The sequence below is a fragment of the Diorhabda carinulata genome, chromosome 7 (genome assembly GCF_026250575.1).
Source record: "Diorhabda carinulata isolate Delta chromosome 7, icDioCari1.1, whole genome shotgun sequence".
Lineage (NCBI taxonomy): Eukaryota > Metazoa > Arthropoda > Insecta > Coleoptera > Chrysomelidae > Diorhabda > Diorhabda carinulata.
In genome coordinates, this window is record NC_079466.1 from 12,991,750 (window position 1) to 13,007,436 (window position 15,687).

General features: G+C 31.4%; 2 protein-coding genes across 2 annotated transcripts in view; both read right to left on the bottom strand.

Moving 5' to 3' along the window:
* Positions 1–15,687, bottom strand: part of LOC130896791 (serine/threonine-protein kinase S6KL-like) — a 56,739-nt gene that overhangs the window by 36,246 nt on the left and 4,806 nt on the right. Inside the window, exons 4-7 of the mRNA XM_057805106.1 lie at positions 15,040–15,268; positions 14,709–14,832; positions 13,101–13,208; positions 10,807–10,965 (exon numbers count right to left, since the gene is read on the bottom strand). Coding sequence (XP_057661089.1) covers positions 10,807–10,965; positions 13,101–13,208; positions 14,709–14,832; positions 15,040–15,268 — 620 coding nt within the window. The remainder of the gene's footprint in view (positions 1–10,806; positions 10,966–13,100; positions 13,209–14,708; positions 14,833–15,039; positions 15,269–15,687) is intronic.
* On the bottom strand, positions 5,011–10,881 carry LOC130896795 (autophagy-related protein 101). Its single transcript, XM_057805110.1, has one exon. It carries the CDS (start codon positions 10,597–10,599, stop codon positions 9,940–9,942), a length of 660 nt encoding a protein of 219 aa, XP_057661093.1. The 5' UTR covers positions 10,600–10,881; the 3' UTR covers positions 5,011–9,939.

Below are 15,687 nucleotides of genomic sequence, written 5' to 3' on the forward strand. Positions count from 1 at the left end.
ATATTTTCGAATACTTTCTCTCTTCTAACTTTAAAGGTATTTATTTGACCATTAGTAAGATATATTTGATTTTTATACATATTTAATGGTTTTTCGGTAATTGGAATTGATAGAATAGGATTTTCAACAGATGTATGTACTGTTTCAATGTCTTCGTTATTATTAGGATTTGGTTCTTCCGTTATAGGTAATATTGGTAAATTATTGTTTACGAGATTTTCTATGTTTGAATCGTTTTGGTTAGATTTATTTAAATCTAATATATTTGTAAGATCTAAATTATCTAAATTCGGGAGAGTACTGGAATTAATTCTTTCAAATTCTTCATTCATTATTTCATCGATGTCACTTAAATTGACATCCATCGATGCAGTTTCTAATGCATTTATATCGGGATATCGAGATAATGCATCAGCTGCTTTGTTACTTTTACCTTTCAAATATTTTATATCGTACTCAAATTCCTCAAGTTTAAGGCGCCAGCGTACAAGACGTGAATTGGGCTCTTTTAATGACATGAGCCATTGCAATGGTTTATGATCTGAAAAAATTGTGAATTTTTGACCAAATAGATACGGTCGAAAATATTTACACGACCAGACTATCGAAAGTAACTCTTTCTCGATTGTAGAATAATTTATTTCTGCGGAATTAAGTGTTCTACTAGCATAACAAATAGGATGATTATTTTGAGATAGAATAGCACCTATGGCATATTTAGAAGCGTCAGTAGTTAATTCGAAAGGTTTACTGAAATCGGGATATGCAAGGACTGGTTCTGAAATTAAAATGTTTTTACAAGTATTGAAGCAATTAATAAATTCTTCTGTGTGTTTAATTATGTGATCCTTCTTTAGACATATCGTCATCGGTTTCGTAATTTGAGCAAAATTTTTTATAAACTTCCTATAGTAACCTACTAGTCCTAAAAAGGATTTGATATCTTTAGCGGTTTTTGGGATAGGGAAATTTTGAATTGCTTTGATTTTATTCGGATTAGGTTTTATCCCTTGAGGAGTTACAACGTGACCTAGATACTCTACTTCTTTGCGAAGAAACTCGCACTTGTCTAGTTAGGTTAAGCTCTGCGTGGCGTAGTTTTGAAAATACTAATTTCAGATTTTGTATGTGCTCTTGAAGGCTAGTACTGAATATGATAATGTCATCCATGTACACCATGCATATTTTGTTTTGGATGTCTTTAAGGACTTCATTTACAGCTCTTTGAAATGTAGAAGGGGCATTTTTAAGACCGAAAGGCATTCTAAGGTACTCGTAATGTCCTCCATCTACGTTGAAAGCCGTTTTTTCTATAGAACATTCGCTCATTTGTATTTGATGGAAGCCGCTTGCCAAGTCGAGGGTAGTAAAATACTGGGCTCGACCTAATTTATCCAATATATCGGATATATTGGGAAGCGGGTACCTGTCATCAATTGTTTTTTCATTAATTTTCCGGTAATCAACTACCAGTCTCCATTTTTGGGTATTTGATGCGTCCATTTTCTTTTTAACAATCCATATCGGGGAGCTCCAAGGGGAACAGGACGGTCTAATTATGTTTTTATCTAACATCTCTTGAATTTGTCTCCTAATTTCCTCTCTGTGGACGTAGGGATATCTATAAGATTTAGTGTGAACCGGTACCTCGTCTTTGGTTCTTATAATATGTTTAACATTTGAAGTGAAAGTCAATTTATCCCCTGGTTTTAAAAATAAATCAGAATATTCTTTACACAACGAAATAATTTTTTGTTTTTCTTCTTTATTCATGTGATTTGTACGAATTAATTCGGTAATATTGTCATTAGGTTTTATAAAATTATTTTCATCAAAATCATTAGCAAAACTTTCAAATTTAAAGAGTTCATATTGTGAATATTTAAATGGAGTAACTTGAATTGGTTTTCGTAATGTTATCGTTATCGAATTATTAGTGTGATTTTGAATTTCTATTGGTGCGAAACCGTTTCTCGCTGTAGATAAAATTTGTGGAATTATTATGTTTTCTATTTTTCGAGCGTCTACAATAATATCCCCATTATCTATATTTACGGGTAATTTCTTTATCGTTTTTTCTCCGGGGTCTATTGAAAAAGAAAATTCAATATCGTTTACTTTTCTATACTTAAAAGGTAATCTTAAGTGAGGTCCTAATAGTTCTCGATTAGTTAGATCAATATTTATATTCATACCTATTAAATCTTTAATACCGAGAATTCCATCAAAATAATTGTGAAAATCATATAGTATAAAATCGATTTGATAGTTTTTATTTTTTAGTTCAGGAAATGCAGGAATAAGCGCTCGATACCTAACGTTTTTACTTCCAAGACTAGTAGATATAGTAGTATCAGAATGATAAATTGTATCTGGAAAGTATTTTTCGGCAATAGAAGGTCTTATTATTGATTTAGAGCTACCAGTATCGATTAGCAATTTAATTTTTGGATTTGCAATTTCTATATATGGTAGCGGATTAACTGAAAGTATATTTATTTCTATGTTTTCCCGTCTGATGGACGAGCTGCTTGAAAATTTTCATCGCGATTGGCTTCGTCGTTTTCATCAAATTCTATTTCGTCATATTCATCATATTGATTGTCGTGATTATAGTCTGAATTGGCATATTGATTTAAGTATAACTCTTCGGAAACGAAGTTTGGTTTAGCGTTTGGATTTGATCGGAAAAATCTATTATTATTATTATTATTATTATTATTGATAGGTTTTCGAGTACGTTCAGTAAAATTACGTGATGTCGTGGACATCGGTTCAGGTGTTGGTAATTGGTTTTGTGGAATTTGGTTAGGTTTGAATACGTTTTTGGGAGGGCCGAATACTTGTCGATTAGTAAAATATCTTTTATTTTGTGGTATGGATTGAATAGGTATCGGCTGATTTGGCCAACTTTCTCTATTTTGTACGAAATTTGGTTGGTAGTTTTGTCGATTGCTATAAGAATTCGGGTAATTGTTAACAGGTCTGTTATTTGGTACAAAATTTTGATACGTATTAGGATTTTTATAAAAATTTGAATTGTTTCTTTGAGAATTTTGGCTATGCGCATGCTCTCTATTAACATTATTAGGTGTACTTTGTCGATTATTTTTATCGTTTAAAGAACCGTACAGTCTTTCAAAATTTTCGAATTCAGCCACATAGGCCATCGCGTCTTCTAAAGAATGTGGTTTTCGTAAATGCATATTATTTTTCAGAGTACCGTCGCACCCTGCAATAAACGTATTTAAAGCGGTTTTATCGTATTGATTTATTTGACAATTTCTTTCTTCAGCGGTTATATTGGGGTCATTGCTAATTCTTTGAATTACACTACTACGAATTAATTGAAGTCTACTTCCAAAATCAATAAGATGCTCGTTTTTCAATGGTTTGGCTCTGATCAACTCTTGCACAAGACAATTTAAATCCCTTCTATCAGCAAAACACTGTAATAAGGCCGTTTTTAATTTTGGCCAAGTATTTAATTCAACTCTGTTACCGACCATGAAGGCTGCTCTACCTTCTAATTTCTCTTGAATACATTCTATAATGTGTAAATTTAATTCTGCATCATTATAAATTCTATATGACTCTATTAAATGCTCACACCTTGTAATAAATTTATTCAAATATTCGCTGTCACCGTTAAAAGGCTTAATATTTGATAATTTGGATTTGAAAAGATCCCAATTCATTGCAGGAGGAGCCATTTTGTTAGTATCAGTTTGTTCTACGTTATTTTCGACTAAAGAAATATTATTGAACAATTGAACTATGTTATCGAGATTACTAGAGTTTAATTCACTCATAAATTGATAATTTCTCTTTTATTAATTATATACGTTTTTTGAAACTTTAAAACTTAATAATCAATACTATCTTTTTGAAATCCAAAAAAGGTAGGAAAGGCAAGAAGAGGACAATAAGGCACTTACGTTTCTGAAGAACAGGCTTCTAAAATCTTCTCCTTCGATGATTCCCTGTTACCTCCAATGTTCACCACTAAAGGGCTATTGCACGATAATTGCTAGTCTAATATTGTTCGTTGTATTCGCACTTAAAACGTTGAAACGTTAAAGCCGTGAAGTCACTAAACTATTTCGCACGATCCGAAATTTTGTTACGCACTGTATGCCCGTAAACGTTTTAGTGATTTTTGATTTCTACGACTTGCGCGATCCTACTGACTGCGCCAATTTTGGTTTTCTTTACGAAAAATTCGTTTTTAAAAATATATTTATTCTAGCAATTACAAGTTTATTGTTGAGATCTGAACAGAGAATGCTTTATATTAAATGATATTACAAGAAAGTAAGATTTATCTACATATGTTGTTAAGTAACAATTTCTCAGAAAGTATAATGTTTCTGCTGCGCTTTTAAGTTTCCTTGATAAGCGGCGTATGTAACTGGAATTATCCATTTTTTGTTACTGCTTTGAATTATTTCTTCTGTAATTTTTGTTTTATGCATTTTTAAATCATATATGATAGAAACGACTTTTTTATCGCGTAGACAGGGTTGGCTCCAGCACGTTTTATGAATTTGTTTTTTACGTTTTTGGCTATTTTCTCAAAATAGTATACAGTGTAGGCCATAAATAATAAAATTATACGTTTTTAAGTATTTTTTTAATTACGTGGCTCCAGTTGATTTTGATATTTTTTTGTTAACTTTTCAAATATTATCAAATATACAGTACAGTCGAAAACTAATTAGATCATGTATTTTGATTATTTTTTAATTTCGTGGAGCAAGATATTGACAGGGTCGGCTCCAGCTCGTTTTGACGTAACAGTTTGGCATTATTTAGGTATACAGGGTGGTACAATTGAATGGAAGTTTGAAATTTAGTGAAAATTGTCGAATATGTGTTGACATAAAGAACAATTTGAATTGATATCAAGAAAACGAGCTTCAGCATTTTTTTATGACAAACATATACAATTTTCACCAAAAATCAAAAACAACTACACGAGAAACAGGGACATAAATTAAAACTACAATAAAATAAATAAAGTCTTTATTCGGACTCGTAAATCACAACATTTATATATTAATCACTAAACTATTCACAAATTATTTACAGGTTGTCTTAAAATTAGAGCATCAATTAACTGTAAGGTAAAAAAATAAAATAAATACGGTGAAGAGGAATACAAATCGACCTTAACGCATTTTCTGAATCTTGTTGTGACAAAGTAAAAGATTCACTGATTCATCATTTTCGATCTAGTACAATTTTTAATGTCATTATATGAAATCACAGATTTACGCGTCTGTTTGGAGGTTAGAAAAATTAATTGTCATTACAACCAAATAAAATCGACTAAACCTGGAAACTATTGTCAATAATGGCGTCCAGAGGACAAACATTGAGATAATGATGAGTACGTTCCACTTAACGTCCGCCTTTGTGGGATAGTAGATGGAACGCACATCTTAAGCTCTGGAGTTTAACAAAATGGCGGATTAGCGGAAACGTACTTTGATAAAAAATTTATTGCACATCAGATTCGGGATTAAACTGATGAACATCGAAACTAATGTCAATAATGGCGTCCAGAAGACAAACATTGAGGTTATGATAAGTAGGTTCCACTTTACGTCCGCCTTTGTGGGATAGTAGATGGACGCACATCTTAAGCTCTGGAGTTTAACTAAATGGCGGATTAGCGGAAACGTACTTTGATAAAAAATTTATTGCACATCAGATTCGGGATTAAACTGATGAACATCGAAACTAATGTCAATAATGGCGTCCAGAAGTCAAACATTGAGGTTATGATAAGTAGGTTCCACTTTACGTCCGCCTTTGTGGGATAGTAGATGGACGCACATCTTAAGCTCTGGAGTTTAACAAAATGGCGGATTAGCGGACACGTACTTTGATAAAAAATTTATTGCAAATCAGATTCGGGATTAAACTGATGAACATCGAAACTAATGTCAATAATGGCGTCCAGAAGACAAACAATGAGGTTATGATAAGTAGGTTCCACTTTACGTCCGCCTTTGTGGGATAGTAGATGGACGCACATCTTAAGCTCTGGAGTTTAACAAAATGGCGGATTAGCGGAAACGTACTTTGATAAAAAATTTATTGCAAATCAGATTCGGGATTAAACTGATGAACATCGAAACTAATGTCAATAATGGCGTCCAGAAGACAAACATTGAGGTTATGATAAGTAGGTTCCACTTTACGTCCGCCTTTGTGGGATAGTAGATGGACGCACATCTTAAGCTCTGGAGTTTAACAAAATGGCGGATTAGCGGAAACGTACTTTGATAAAAAATTTATTGCAAATCAGATTCGGGATTAAACTGATGAACATCGAAACTAATGTCAATAATGGCGTCCAGAAGACAAACATTGAGGTTATGATAAGTAGGTTCCACTTTACGTCCGCCTTTGTGGGATAGTAGATGGACGCACATCTTAAGCTCTGGAGTTTAATAAAATGGCGGATTAGCGGAAACGTACTTTGATAAAAAATTTATTGCGCATCAGATTCGGGATTAAACTGATGAACATCGAAACTAATGTCAATAATGGCGTCCAGAAGACAAACATTGAGGTTATGATGAGTACGTTCCACTTAACGTCCGCCTTTGTGGTGGTGCGTTATAATCCGGAATTGTGACGTCATGAATAAAAGATAGAGTGAGAAAAGGAGGGGATATGATTGAAAGTATGTGACATGGTTGCCAGGATGGAAAATTTTTCCCGTATTGTTAGGATACGATTAAAAATGTCTATTTTTCAATTTTTTTATTAAATTGAAATTGAAAAAAATATGAAAATGATAAAAACGAGCGAACTAAAAGTGTGAGATAAGAAAAAACAATTGGGATACGCGGAAACATCAAAAACATAACCTCCAAATACGAAAGTTTTTCTAGCTTAGTCGATTTTTATCGGTCTAAGCGCTGTTGCCAAACGGATTTATCATTAGATTAATAAACCTAATCTTAATATCATCAAAATTTGCAAAAAATTATTTCATAGATATCATACAGGGTGTATTTTATTACTCCTACAGCTTTTCAGTATATTCAAAGTTGTGGATGTGACGTCATGAGTGGTTGGTAGGTGTAAACAATTTTAAATGTCATTAATCACACGTCAGTTGTCATATGTCACAAGCGTCGACCATTTTGTGTCATTGCAGTGATGTCAAAATGACATTACACGAGGGAGAAACAAAAAGTACCAACATCTAAAGCGATAAGGGCGTGGAATTTTTTTTTAATTTAGTTAAAATATATACGACACGGTGTTGGATAATCAAAAATACAGATGATCGACAGATGACTTATGACGTAAGTGATATAAGACAGATATCGCTGATGACGGTTGGCATATAAAATGATTAGTCATACCGACGTCACACGTGACATAAGACGTTAGTCATAAGATGTAATATACACTTATGATATTTGACAGACGACACAGAAAAAATTGCTGCTGACACTATTGACAGTTGATACATAAAATGGAAGATGACGCCAGTATTACACGTGACACATGACATATAGGAGATTCATGACATATGGCGTTGGTGGAAATTGACAAATGACACCGGCAACGCGCGTGACATATGACACTAATGACAGTTGACGCCTGTAATACACTAATATATGACGTAGGCGGTAGTTGATGTGATGATGGCGCCAATGACAAGCGTGACGCAACTGACAGTTGACATACAAAATGGAAAATGACTGTTGAGGTTAGTAAGGGTTGATTTACAAGTTGGAACACATCTCTCATCACACATGACGTGGTTTCCGGTGTAGGTACCCTCTCGAACCCGATCAATATTATTTTTTTTTCTATATATATATAAAATATTTTTGGGAAATGTTTAAAAGCGTGCACGGAAATTTCGTGAATAACTGTATATAAACATCTACGAAATTTAGTTTAGAATTCGAATTATCAAAAAGGTTTTGAATAATAGAAAAAAAATAATTATTTTTATTCGATATCCGTACGTGTATATACGCTGGAATTTTTAATATCGACAAAAATAGATTTGATATATACAGAATGATTCAATAAAAATGATCAACTATATGTGAAATAAAATTTTCGATACCGATCCATATTGAGCCACCTTATATATTTGTTGAGATAAATAGCAAACGACATTCAAAGTGCTGGTGAAAAGTGAGGTTAAAAATAAAAATTTTTTCGTTAATACGAAACGGCTTTCCTAAAAGGATATATAAGGCACGTTTTTTTTTCAAAAAATTAAAAACAAAAATCCAAATTGGATTAAATATTATCATTATTTGTAATATATCCTTTTAACAATCCCGTTCACTCAATTTGGAACGGTTCGAGAAAAATTTTTCCATCATATGATGACAAAATGATTTTTTTAATTATCAATTTGAAAAAAAAAAGAATCAATTCGATACTTTCTATTTTTTTAGCATGAACACTTTCATTCTAATACTAATTCCACTAACGTTCAAATAATGTTCAAACACACTTTTAATTATACAGATCACTTTCAAAAACACAACCAAATAATCATTCGATGGATACAAATACCGATACAAACCAAACCGTAATAGGAAAAAAGAAGAAGGAAAAGTAAAATATAGGTTATATAATTTTCCTCCACTCTTGCCGTATCTCGACGTTAAAATCGAACGAATACCCAATAGAATTAATTGGGACCGAATATAAGGCACAAAAATTAATAATCCGGTTAACAAAACGAAAATGCCCTGTATAATAACTGGAATACTTAATACTAAGAGTTGATCTTCGACACGTTTTTCGTCATTTCCTGAGAAAATAAGTAAAATCCGCACAAATAAATAGCCAAGCGTACTGAATATGAATTGACTATAACAACAACAAAAAATTGGTTCTCGATGGGGGACGTTTGGAGGAAATTTTGATTTTTTATTGTAAACAAACTAATTTCCACACGAAAAACCTTGTACTTGATTATGTCAATTAATTCCAAATGCAAATGCTAGAAAAATGTGATTAAAATCTGTCACGTAACCAAAAAGCTGAACCTAACCTGTGATGGGTAAATATGTAGTACGATGGGTAAATTTTCAAAATATCGAATTTAATATCTCTATGATAGTAGAATTGTAAATAGGACTAAATTAATCGGTTAATTAACAACCATTGAGATAAAAAATGAAAGGAACTCGAAATAACTACTGACGACAGTTTCATCGGTTACAAATTGTCAAAACTGGTAATCTGAGAAAAATTGATCGACTTGACCGATTAAATATGGAAAATAATTGGAAAAAACTGGAAAAAACCTACAGGACCGGAATTTCTATCGGTGAAGGCTCATCATAAAAGAAAATGACAGTTAGATTGGTTACAAATTGTCAACAGCTTGGAAATGTATTTCCTCTAAAGAAAACGATACAAGTCGTAAAAGGATGTAAAATAAGCCACAGAACCAGCCTAACTTTTGATAACTGCTATCCTTAGAAAAAAATTACAGTTATACTAGTTACAAATTGTCAAAAATGACAATACGAATAATTTTGATCAACTTTACCGATCGAATATGGAATAAAAATTACAGGACCGGCATTTCTCTTAATAACTAAAACCACTTCTAATGAAATAACAGTTATATTACAGAACTAGCACTATTTCAGCAATAATAACAAAAAGAAAAATCTTCTGGATGGACTTGAAAAAAAAAACTGACAGGAATGAAAAGATGAACAAAATTTTTATAACAATACCTCCCACCATCGGTGATGGTAGTTACCGGTACGAAATTAGATAACTCTGGATACAATCGATGAAAATAATGAATTTCTTCACTTTTTTAGTCGATAAATTCAACATGCTGACATAGAAGGAAGCACAATTAGAAAATCGTAACGAAACATTTCCCTCCAAACGCCCCCGTCTCTATTCCCCCAAATATTTTTACAAAGCCAACGTTTCCCTAATCAATTTCTTAACGGTACTACCGACGGAAGGATTCCCGCTAGGTCCCGATATAGAATAATTAAATTTAAACAAATAGGGTTGGACGTCCGGGAAACTAGTATCAAATATCAAATCTAATTCGCTCTGGCTAGGCATCTTAGGCAAATATTCATGTCTATTCATCACTTCCGCTATATATATTATCTTGTCCGTTATCAATTCGCCAACTTTTTCTTTGCTGATTTGCCTTTCGCATTCGTTACTCAACGATATCAATTCCAATCTGACCGTCCACACTTCCCACGGTATACATTCCGGTTGAAACAACCATCTGCTCGGTTTCTTTTGGAAAAACTCCAAACTTATTTGTCCCATACCGCTACCTTCGAGTCCGCGCAGCATTTCCGAAAAACCGCTTATCTCTTTGCGGATGGCTTGTTCTAAGGACGTCGACGAACAACAGACGTAAGTTAAATCGATAAATTCGCAATCGACGTCGGTATAACCGACCGTACCGACCGAATAGCTACCTTCGTCGGTGTAGGTGAATTTACCCAGGGAACGGTGGAAGAGTAGAGTGTGGAAGATGCTCGCTACCGCTTCGTCCGCTTGCGTACATTCCACCGTCAATTCGAACAATTGAGATCGCGCGTTCATCTTCCGACAAATTATTATTATCACTAAATACGTTCTATCACTTATCACAATAAAAATCACAGTTAGAACCAAAAAAAATTATTTCTACACGAAACGCTCGGTTTTTTTTTTGGTGAAAAATGTATCACTTTGTGTTCTTTTGGATGAAAAATAAAAAATAAAAAAACACTGAAGCTCCTTATTTGTTTTTGCGTTTTTAATTCATACCCATGAAACGTAAAGTGCCGCAGATGGTTTTTGTTTTGGTACCGTACGACAGCCACTTGGACAGGCCGAAATCAATCAGCTGGGCGTTGCCGGATTCATCTAAGAGTATATTTTCCGGCTTCAAATCTCTGTAGACGATTCCGGCGTTGTGTAAAAAATCTGCAATCATTAAAATGTTAATAAAAAAATAAACAAAAACTATCAACAACAATAAATATATCAAATACATTTTATAAAATTGAGAAACGAATAAGAAAAATAGTTAATAACAAAAACACAAATAGGAAAGATGAAGAAACAAATGAGATAACTGGAAAGGAGAATATAAAAACAATAAGAAAGAGAAAGAAAAAAAATATGATAAAAGAATGAGCGAAAAAAAGAAACAAAAGAAAAAAAAACAGGAATAGAAATAGATATAAAAAAAATACTGAAACAGAAACAAAAACAGATAAAAAAAGAAAATAAAGAGAAAGTCACACCAAAATGGAAATGAGTAAGAAAGGAAACGACAAAAACAGGAAAATAAAAAAAATTAAGTCATAGACAAACAGAAAATGAAAAAAAAACAATAGAAAAAGACCAATAGGCAGTAGAAGAATTTAAAATAAATACAGTAACAAAGAAAGATAGATAAAAAGGGGAACTAAAACAACAAAATAATGAAACAGAGAGAGAAACCGATAAAGGAACAAAGGAGACAAAGGGAAGAGCAGACAAGAGGGGATATAATACACAAAAACATAAAGAAAGAGACAAAGAGATAAAAAGAAATATTAAGACAAATAGAAAAAATAAGAAAAAGTTCATAGAAAGAGAAGAAAATAATAAAGAAAAGAGACAAAAGTAGAATGAAAAAAAAAGAAAAAATATAAAAATTAAAAAATTGACAAAAACTGAAAAAGTAACGCGAAGTAAAATGAAACAAATAGAAATGAAAAGATAATTATGGATAGAAATAAAGGTGACAATCAAATGAAGAAAGAAAGACACAGGCAGAAGGAAATAGAAAAAAATAGAAAAATAATAAATATGTAAAGATAAGAGATAATAAAGGAGGAGCTGAAGAAAGTGGTCAATGGGAAAAGAAAAATAAATAGAAGACATAAAGTGGAATTAATAAAGAAAAGATAAACAACAAAAATATAATTAGTGACAAAACGAGAAGAAACAAAGATAAAAAAATTAAAAAAAAAAACGAATTTAAGCAGAACAAAATCGAATGAAACGAAAGGGAAATAACAAGAGAAAAAAAATTTTATGAACAGAAATTAATACAAGACAAAAAACGGTAAGAAGGTCAAAGAAAGAAAGAAGAAGCGTTAGAAGATGAAATATGATAAAAAACAGAATGAATTATATACGAAACTAACAGAAAAAGACAAGACGGACAGAGACAAGAGACGAAACGAAAAATGTAGATGAGGAGAAGTTACAGAATTGAAAATAAAAAAGAGAATAGGACAAATGAATAATGGTAAATAAATAAATATAGAAAGAGAAGAAGAAACCAACAGAGAAATACAGAAAAAGAAGGAACAGATAATGAGAGAGATAAATATGGAAACAGTGGAAGAGACAGAAAGATAAGAGGTAGAAATAGAGAAACAGATGAAGAAGAAAAAGCAGGTAAAAGGAAATAGTGCTGTAAAGAGAAAAAAAATAGAAACAAATGAAGGAATATAAACAAAGACAAGGAGAGAAGAAAAATGGTGGAAGCAAAAAAATTCAAGATAACAAAGTGAAGAAAATACATAAAAACAAACTGAAAAAAAGAGATGGTTAGAAATGGAAATTTTCAATAAATATAAGCAATTCGTCCATGAGAAAAATGGTTTTATCAACATTTTTTATACAATACATTATAGCGGACAGGCTGTTGACAGATGACAGAACCAATGACAAATGACACAGCACAAACGACAAAATGACAGAATAAGCGACAAATGACTAATAAAACAGAACCAACGACAAATTACTGGTGACAGAAGGCACAGAACAAAAAACAAATGACTGGTGACAGAAGGCACAGAACCAACGACAAATGACTGATGACACAGAACAAACGACAAATGACTGATGACACAGAACAAACGACAAATGACTGATGACAGTTGACACCTACCACTCCTTATTACGTTCCACCCTTAAGTGGCCCATCCCTGCCGATTAAAATTCCGTGATATTTAAAAAAGTATATTATACAATGTAATACAATTTAAATGGATTAAACGATATGAAGAAAGGTCAACTATTAATGGCGGTAATAATTTTTTAAAATATTTTAAACTTACCTAATGCTAAAGCTAACTGAGCAATGTACAATCGAACTAATTCAAGTGGCAATATTAAATAAGTTTTGAGTAAACTGAATAATTCACCACCTTCCACGTACTCTGTAACTGAGGGAGAAAAAAAGGCACTGAATCAATAAACGTCGAAAATCTCAACGTAAAATAATCTAAAATATTATTTCGATATTTTTTGTTCATTTTCTAATTTCTTTTAAAAGATAAAAAACAATTTGAAAGAATTTTTTTTTAATTTTCGGATACAGATAATTACAAAAATATCATTTTAGGGGGGAAAACACTTGTGTCAATAGAATTTACATTAATTTTCACAAAATACCCATAATTATGAAAAAATGATACGGAATCATGATTTAACTCAACAATCAACATTACGGTAAGATTTAAATCAAAAAAAGCTAAAAACTGCATGAAAAGCCATAAAAAATTTAAAGAGTTTTTTCATATTTTTCGCTATAATCCAAAATTTAATTGATATTTGATATAAACTGTATAAAATTACTTACAGCCACACATAATTAATTTAAAAAACAGATCCTAAACCAAATGAATCAATAATAGTATATTATAGTAGTTCAAATGTACCATATCTAATTTTCCACATATATTATGCGGAAAAGTTGGAAAATTGTTTTTTCATCATTTTGAGGAAAACAATTTAGTGAAAATGACTTCAATTTTACATTATATACAGAGAGGGTTGAAAAACAGTACATGATAAAAAAATAATTTATAATGAAATGGAATATGTGGGCAGAAAAATGGAAACAATGGTCCTCAAGTTTTTAATTAATTAAAAACAATAATAAAAACAAAAAAAATGAGAATCTCAATATGTATATGGAATAAAAACTTTTGTTACGAGGTTTTTCTATTTCAAAAATTTTAAAAATAGCAGTACAAAGTTTGAGATGTTGATCATACTTTTAGCAGGAACCTAAAATTTAAAAAGTATTTGTATAAACTTGCAAACGGCCGAATGCAAGTTGAAATTTGTATAGTAGTTCAAATGTACTTGATAATTATGTGGAAACTTTGAGAAACCAACAATTACAATACATAGTATTTGATTTGAACTATACAAAATTATAAACCGCCACAGCAGATTTTATTGGAAAAAGCCGAAAGTTGAAAAACCAGTCCAAAATATTTAAATCATATTCTAGAAAATGAATTTGGAATGTAGTTCTGAATGTTTTTATCAGTTTTACTGAAAGAAGCAGGCCTGAATTTGTATAGTAGTTCAAATGTACCGTATAGAAATTGTCTTCAATGTTTCAATATATGAAGCTATAAACATAAAAACAATAATTAAAGAAATCTGAATCTGGAATTATGTACTAATCAGAACATTGTGGTCCATAAGCTTTTTTCAAAACTTAAAATAACCAAACACTAAACAAATAATTCAATGTATTTCAACCGTTTACTAGAATATAATTCCTCAATGACACGTAGTAGTTCAAATGTACAATATATGCTTTTTCATACTTATTAAATGGAAAAGTTGCAAAACTGTAAAGTTTCTTCCATTTTTCGAGTTGTAAAGAACAAAAAATATAGAATTAGAAAAAACCAACAACACTATACCTATAAACAATCTTTTTCTATTCTGCCAATTGAAAGGACAATTCACAATGAACGGATGATGTCCACAAATCTTTTGGATCTGCACCTCGTCTTTAACTTGTTGCACAGAATTTTCTTCAATTATCTACAAATAAAAACAATAGGAATCAATAATATGAAGAATTACCCAAAAAATTTCTATTTTTGGACAATTGATACAGAATATATTAGTTAAAAGACAATATGTCATTACCTAAATACCTAATTAATTCCAGTTACATTTCAACAGGAAATAATATAATTTTAGATATTTTCACTATAATATTTACTGAAATGTAATGGATAAACTCACCTTAGACTTAGAGAGGACCTTTAAAGCAAATATTCGTCCTGATTCCAAATCTTGTGCTTTGTAAACCTTTCCAAATGATCCTTTGTTTATTTCTTCTATAACATCAAACCTCTTTTCGTTGTAAGAAGTAGATACGGGAAATTCGGGTAAGAAACAGGACTCTAATTGGGATACAGGCCAAGCAGTTTTACTAGATTCGTAGGGAAGAGTTAAAGTTGATTCTTTCCACCTTAAAAATTATTGAGAGGCGCTTATTTTATTACTGATACTGTATAAATATAATAGACAAGCTAAATCTCCCTTTTTTCAAATTTTATTTAATTCTAATGGTTAGAAAACGAAAATGCAGAAAATAGCACTGTCTAACAAGGTACTTGACCTTATTAGTCACGAGTTTCACAGTCAAGGACTCGACCAAATAATAAAAACAGATGGAAAGATTAGTTAGTTGAATAAAATAACAATTGTATGTATACAAAAAGGGGTAGCAATAAAAATTAACAATTATTTATTTATAGCTTAAATTGATCATCATGGGACATTCTGTATAGAATAATTATTACAGTTTCATTGACTTGGAAACAAAAAAAATCCGAGTAAACCTACAATAAAATTTTTTATTTTCAATTCATAACCCTAGATAAGTAT

What these genes read in the sequence shown, in the direction of transcription:
- LOC130896795 (XM_057805110.1), bottom strand. Translation starts at nt 10,599, where the DNA reads ATGAACGCGCGATCTCAATTGTTCGAATTGACGGTGGAATGTACGCAA.